This window comes from Blennius ocellaris (assembly GCF_963422515.1).
Source record: "Blennius ocellaris genome assembly, chromosome: 16".
NCBI classification, from domain to species: domain Eukaryota; kingdom Metazoa; phylum Chordata; class Actinopteri; order Blenniiformes; family Blenniidae; genus Blennius; species Blennius ocellaris.
The window spans coordinates 10,434,457-10,441,772 of record NC_137665.1 but is presented as its reverse complement, the minus strand read 5'-3'; the positions used below and the strand labels follow the sequence as shown (position 1 = coordinate 10,441,772).

At 41.5% G+C, this 7,316-nt stretch overlaps 1 protein-coding gene across 1 annotated transcript; it reads right to left on the bottom strand.

Moving 5' to 3' along the window:
* Positions 1–1,494: 1,494 nt before the first annotated feature.
* LOC308140859 (suppressor of cytokine signaling 3-like) lies at positions 1,495–4,175 on the bottom strand. Its single transcript, XM_080510810.1, has 2 exons — positions 3,982–4,175; positions 1,495–3,469 (listed from the first exon to the last, which is right to left on the bottom strand). The coding sequence occupies exon 2, from the start codon at positions 3,328–3,330 to the stop codon at positions 2,713–2,715; it is 618 nt and encodes a 205-aa protein (XP_080366936.1). The 5' UTR covers positions 3,331–3,469; positions 3,982–4,175; the 3' UTR covers positions 1,495–2,712.
* Between the last annotated feature and the right edge of the window lie 3,141 nt (positions 4,176–7,316).

Here is a 7,316-nt window from a genome sequence, read left to right as displayed (position 1 = left end):
TTTCCACTAATTCATCATTTTAGTGATCTGTCGTTAATGTTTTATGTTCTTGGCTGGATATTCTATCATTGTTATTACACCTGTGCACTGCAGAGCCACTTTCGTCAGAATAAAGATCCAATGCTTTCATAATCAGGAGATCAATTGTTTAACTTTGCCTTATTTCCTTTTGCCCTGGACTACATATTGCTTTAGCTTTTTACAGATTGCCGAAGAAGTTCAATATTTTTGTGGCCTACAAACCTGAGATAAATGAGCTGGAATATTTTATTATATAACAATTATGACCTATATGAGCAATTCCGTGAAGCAAATTTACCCTAAAAAAAAACTAAATGTAAAACTAAAGCAAAAAAAATAGAATAATGGATGTAGGATACATATGTAAGTACTGCTGCTCACAATCAAATGGAAACAAAGAAGCTATTCCAAAGAAATGCCAGGGCACCGGATGTTTTGTTCCAAAAATAACCTGAGCAGCAGCTCTCACTCCAGATGAAACCTGATGTGACTTATTGTTCAGAGAATTGGAGGACGATTCATTCAGCTTACAGGCCGAGTCTGCTTATGTTGTGCTCTCAATGGCAGATTTCAGCGTTCTTTGCGTGTAGTTTGTAAATGTTAAATGGCTGTTAGAGTCCGGTGTGCACAGCAGCTGACACACTCTTAAGAACTATTTGTTTATGACAACTCATGTACAGTGTGTTTATGTTCAAACTTAAGAGCATTTCTGAGAATCTGGATGTTTGTTGCCACGCAAATGTCTACATCATTATGTTTATGCATGTGTGAGCATGTTAGATCACAATAACGTAGATTTCAGTGAGTCATGCAGCAACGTGTGCTTCCCAATCAGCCACATGTGCTTTATCCAAGTGAGGGTTGTGGGGGCTGAAGCCAAACCCATTAAATATTGGGCAAAGGGCTGGATACACACTCAACAAACCTCCAGTCAACCTGCAGGTTATCTGAAGTGGCTCCGTATTATCACACAGTAGATTAGTTTTGTCTTGTAATGACTTCTAGGAAAGCTAATCTTAGGTCGGGAAAGTTTATAATGTATAATATATACATGATTAGCAAAAATATGTTTGTATTCACACTGGGCTTTTCTGTGTGGAGTTTGCATGTTCTTCTTGTATGTGCATATGCTAGTTTAATCCTTACTTAAATAAAGCATGTAGAAAAGACTGACTTGTGATTTTTGTTTAAAGCTGCAGTTTGTGAATTTTAAGTTATGTCTCTTCTGTGCATGAGGTGGCACTAGTGAGTTGGTATATTATACACTTTTGAAAGTGCATGTGGGATATATGTTCTTTTCATGAGAAATACGAAAGAGAAAAATGTTAAATTGTGGCCTGACCTTGAAAGGAATATATCAAACATCAAACTGATGTGATTGTGACTTAAAATGTACATATAGTATGGACACGTTTCAGGAATAGTAGAAAAAAAACAACTCAAGAAGTTAAGAAAGCAAACCAAACAACAAAATGTAATTTCATAGAAAAATAGCACTCTTTATTATAAATTACTAAAATGGTCATACGAATATAAATAAGTGCAAAGTTGTGATCAGTCTGCTTGCGTCTTCAAACATCCTCAAGCATTCAGAGCCAGTAGTCTGACCATCAAAAATACATCTTTATAAAAGACAGCATGAAAAACAGATTCAACATTTCATCCGAGCTCTTGTAAACATGTTTTTTTTTTTTAAGGAAAATAACGAACAAAAGATTGATCCCGAATGTAACATATTCATTCACAAGCAGTGACGATCCTGTCTGTGCCACACAAACTTAGCATCCCCACCACTGAAGCTGTACAAAGTGTTTGTTTGTCTTTTATAATCTAAACTCAGCAGTGGTACTCCATCCTCAAGTAAAATCCCGTTGGATTCAGTCATGTTGGTCTTCAAAAGAAGCTTTAGTCTACTTCTGACAAATTTGGCATGAACCCTTCTTCTTAAACAAAGATATCACAAACACATCTTTCCAGGTTGTTCTGGTCTCGTGAGATTCTGATTATAAAAAATTGTTATGTGAAGTTTTTTTGCAGCCTGGCTGCTCCAGTGATGGAGCCAGATGGTTCACTGCTTGTGAATTTCCAGTGAACACTTGGCAAGAGATCTCAGGACTCTGCAAGGATGTGTCTTAACTTGCAAAAAATTAAAAATAAAAGGAGCCTTTCTAATTGTTAAGGCCAGTCCAGCTCAAAGTACTGGATGGTTTTCTAAGGCTGGTGTGTGTGAGCTTGAAGGCGTCACATACACACTGGTTAGCAGCAGCAGCAGGAGCAGCAGAGGGAACTTGTGTGTCATCACACTGTCGACAGCTGACTGTGTTTAAGCCTCACTTTAGTTCTGAGTGAGCTTTACGTCACTTCTGAGGCCGAGGAAGAAGGTGGGGTGGTTTCTGTGTCACACAACCAGATCTCAGCAGTAGTTTTCTTGGCCCTCTCTTTGTGGACGAGTACTTAATCCAGTGTCTCTTCTTAAAATGTCGAGACTGATGTAAACTTTTGACAACTGCAAGCATCGTGTCGGTACATTCTCTCGCCACAAGCTCAGTACCACATCAACTCGATTGTACCCTCCTGCTGCATCATTACCCCTCAGATACAGCGCTTGACTTCACATAGCTGCACCGAATGCTTCCAATTTCCATGTCGCATTCACGTCTTTGACCCTTCAGAACCATCAGTCACATGTCTTTAGATGGGAGCATCATACTTCTGGAGGAACTCCTTCAGAGGATGTGGAAGTTGGTCTCTTTTCGAGGAAATGTCCAGGTGTCCGTTTACAGTTTTCCTGCACAGGTGCTGCAGAGTGGACAAGCTACAGGACAGAGGTTTGATGAGCTCCAGGGGGATCTTTTCCCCACCGGAGTAGATGTAGTAGATATTCCCACTGCGAGAGTTCCCTCTGCTCTGAGGCATGTAGTAATGAACCAACTTGAGGACGCAGTCGAATCGTGGTGCAGAGTGAATATTCTTGGGGTCTGTTTGTAGGTAAAAAGACGACGCGTCGCACTGGACGCGCAGGTTCTTGGTGCCCGACGCCGTCTTGACACTGAGGGTGAAGAGATGTCGGTTGTCAGAGCTGTCCCGGATCAGGAAGGTGCCCGTCGTCTCTGTCGCCAGCATGACGTTGGCCTCCTTCCCCGTGATGGCGCTCCAGTAGAAGCCGCTCTCCTGGAGCTTGTGCAGAGTGGCGATGACCATCTGGTACTGCACCTTGGAGGTGAACGTTTTGTAACGGTAGGGCAGCCGCATGCTGGAGTCCAAGGGGCTGCTGCTCATGGCGGAGTCAAACTTGCTGTGAGTTACCATGGCGCTGTGCCAGATCTATAGGCAGCCTGGGGAGCACCGGGTGCTGCACAGACAGTACGAGAAGAGGCAGAGGGTGTCACACTAGTCCAGCTCGTCTGAGGTGGATGAGAAGAGCCCGGCTTGTCTGGAAACGAAGCACCTGAAGAGACAAGAACGAGGTCAGACTGGAGGTGACAGTAACATCACTAAATATACGCTAAAATATCTGACTGCCATAGTTGTGCTGAATCTACTTTTCCAGATGTGTGTATCATCTCTACAACATATATGCTGACGTCAAAGAAACATCTGGAAAACTGGAAACAACAAAAATATTAAAGTAATCAACCTCCCAAAACACAATGTAAAGAAGAGACTTATTTGTCTAGAATACCTCCATCTAAGTTCCAGCCATTTCGGGGAAACTTTTTTGAGTAATCAACCCTCGGGAATGAGGCACCACGGTCAGTTCCAGTAAAGACAACGTAATCCTCATTGCGCAAGTTACACGCACAACACCGGCTTCTCTAAACAGTTTACCTCAGTGACTCAAACTCAATCTGACTCGTGCACTCTTTTTAATTCCAGTGCTGTGCATTAAAGTCACACTTCAGACAGAGAAACCAAAAAGTAAAAATAAAATAAAATAAAGAAACAAATAAAGATCCTCACCTCTAATGTTTCTGCAAAGTATAAATCCAAACACTTGGTCAGATTTGGTTCACAGCTGGTTTGGAAGCAAAAATGTTGTCTTCAGCTGGGTTAGGGTTGTTTTCCCCCTCTGTTTTAATCCTTAGAAGTTTTTTGGCAACAAACTTTGTGAGCGTGCAGAGTGATGTGCGCAGCGGCGCGCGCTGAGCTGAGTCTGAGTGAGTGAAGCTCAGCGGTGTGAGAGAGAGAGACTCCTCATATGTGTGACGAGACTCCGCCTCTTCCACTTTCCACTTACTGGAATCCTCGCTATTATTTTTTTAAAGGGTTCCTGCCATGAGAAGTCCCCCCCCCCCCTACTCCCTCCCTCCCTCACCCAAAATGAAGTTAAGGAGGAGTTCCAAGCAGCGGCTATTTACCTTTTGGTAACCTAGAGTCTGTTTAAAATAAAAATAAAAAAACATAACATTAAACAGTAAAACATAAACAAAGTACATAACTTCAACTTATTTTATATTGTTTGAAAGGTTTTGATAAAACTCGTGCTTTCTTGTGTCTGGTATAATGACTCAGTCTGAGGTGTCATTGGTTTCGGAGAAATTTGCAGTGAAGTGTGGCTCACGTGCAGTTTTCCAGTCCCTCCACAGGGGGCGCTTTTGCTTGTCTGTTTCCCACCATCAACAGCCGGTCGCCAAGGCAGCGGCTTGTTGTTTATTCCTCTTGTCAGGGTTTAGATCTGCTTTTCCCCGCACTGTTTTCTGTGCTGCTCTCAGGTTTTGCTTTCTCCGTCTGAAATGATGTCACATGTAAAACTGTAATACATGTATCCACGTGAACACACGCTATTATCTATACCAACTTCTTTTTAAAATTCACGATGGTCTGTCTATAAACATTTAGTATCAATTATTTTATTGTCCTAATGACACACACACACACACACACACACACACACACACACACACACACACACACACACACACACACACACACATATATATATATATATATATATATATATATATATATATATATATATATATATATATGTGTGTGTGTGTGTGTGTGTGTGTGTGTGTGTGTGTGTGTGTGTGTGTGTGTGTGTGTGTGTGTGTGTGTGTGTGTGTATGAGAGAGAGAAAGAGAGAGGGATCCTTTTCAAGAAATGTCAATATAATGTTGAATTATTGAATTAATGACACTTTGTCTAAACAGCATTCTAAAAAGCATATTTGCATTAGCTGATTTAAAGGTTTATTCTTCTTGCAGGCACACATTAAATTGTCCAGTCCTCATTTTTCATGATGGTTAATAATTTGGGTTCCATATAGATCCATATGAATTCATTTTATTTAATTTAGTTTTTATATTACTGTACATTCGGTTTCATGGTAATGCTCATTATTATCTTTGTGGCGTCTCTCTTCTCGAGTCACAATGACAGATCATAATCTGTCTATTGGACTTTTACACTGTTACACCAGGAGACTGTCCTGAATTTGTTTGGGAGGCGGGGTTTATAGGATCTCTCAACCATGGAATGTAAGTCTTTATCTCAGTCATCATCTTTGTCTGGTGTCTAAAGGAAGTGGAGGTGACAACATGCATGTGACTGATAGAGAGCTCATGCGATCCACAGCACCTCCCTGTTGACTCAGCCATGACTGCCATCGGCCTCCGATGATTATTGTACGCTCCATTAACCCCAGGCTGTGGCAACATGTCAAGGTTTGCCCGCTTCCAGCCAGCTCATTCAAACACTGATGCCTGGCAGGTAAACAGAAAAATCAAATCCAGTAAGTCAAATGAAAATCCAATTAGAATCTTTTCGACACAAAAAGGCTCAAACTTAGAGAAATGACAGGACTTTTTTTTTTTCTTTTTTCTTTTTCTTCTTCTTTGCTGTGAGCTGGGCAATCGAAGGAGGTTGCGGGCAACAGACTGACGCCACAGAGCCTGATGAGGTTTGGTAAAAGCCAGCTGTGTCCACAGAGGTGAGTCAGGTGTTGTCTAATACAGACCACCAGCAGGAAAGGGGGAGGGGAAATTGCGAATATAGCTTTGTAACAGTGTGCTAGTTTCCAGAAAACCCGTTGTGTCATCATAGTGAGGCATCTTTGTAGCATGCAAAGTCTCCCCATGGGCTCCTAATAGGAGTCAATGAAAGGAAAAGAAGAAGCAGAAGTTGACTTGCAGCGGGGAATGAGAAACCCTGAGATTATGTTCACCACGTTGCTATAGAAACTACTACGCACATCATTACTGCGCGCTGACTTTGCTTTTTAAAGTGCAATTTTCCAAGTCAATTACACATTTGAAAAAGCCAAACACAATTTAAATGCATTAAAGAGTAAGATGTTGTGGAGAAAAAAAAATGTGTGCTCACATGATGTGAAAAAAAGACTAATAAAGAGAAGGCAGTACAAACTTAAGCAGAAGTCAACCCACAGATGGAGGTGGCTGCTGAACCAGGTGACTTGTGTAGCGTGTGTGTGTGTGTGTGTGTGTGTGTGTGTGTGTGTGTGTGTGTGTGTGTGTGTGTGTGTGTGTGTGTGTGTGTGTGTGTGTGTGTGTGTGTGTGTGTGTGGTGTGTGTGTGTGTGTGTGCGTGCGTGTGTACCTCCCTGTGTTGTCTTACTTGTGACAGGTTTACAGAATCTCGAGACAGAACTAAAAAAACACCCGTGTTTCACTGATGATTTTGTGCTTCTTTCAGGCGTAACTGAAAACATTCCATCTCCCGACGCTGTCATAAAAAAACACACACAAAATAAATGAATGTGTCTAAGCTGGAATGCTAAAGTGATGAGTAGGTGCTTGGATTGAGTGGATGAGACAAGGCCTTGCATGTTAGCCCCTTGGTGTAAACCACTGTTTAGTGGAAAAGGCAGCTGTTTAGGTTTTCCCACACTGACTCAGAAAATTTACTCGAGCCCGCGGTTCCCGTAAGCCCTCAAAAAAAGTCGGCCTCTGAACTGAAAAAAAAAAAAAAGAACGCGAAAAAATATTATTTGAGAAAATATTTTGGAGCTGCTGGGTCTTGCAGAGTTTCACTGAACAGGGAGATCCCTCAGACGGTTTTGCTTACTCTGCCAATTTTCAAAAATCCTTTGTGGCGTTTGTGGCAATGACAAAGTCAGCGTGACTATTTGCACAGCTGAACACGAGCTCCTCTGTCCCCAATCAGCCATCGCTTGTTGTTATTTGTCAGCTTCAGTTGAAATAACAGAGACCTTTACATGTGTTGGCATAAAAACATAGCAGACAAATCAATGAGCAATATCTGAGAAATGAGGTTTTCAAAAAGCCTGACCTAAACTATGGGAGGATTTTAAATATTTGATGAGTGTTTATATAT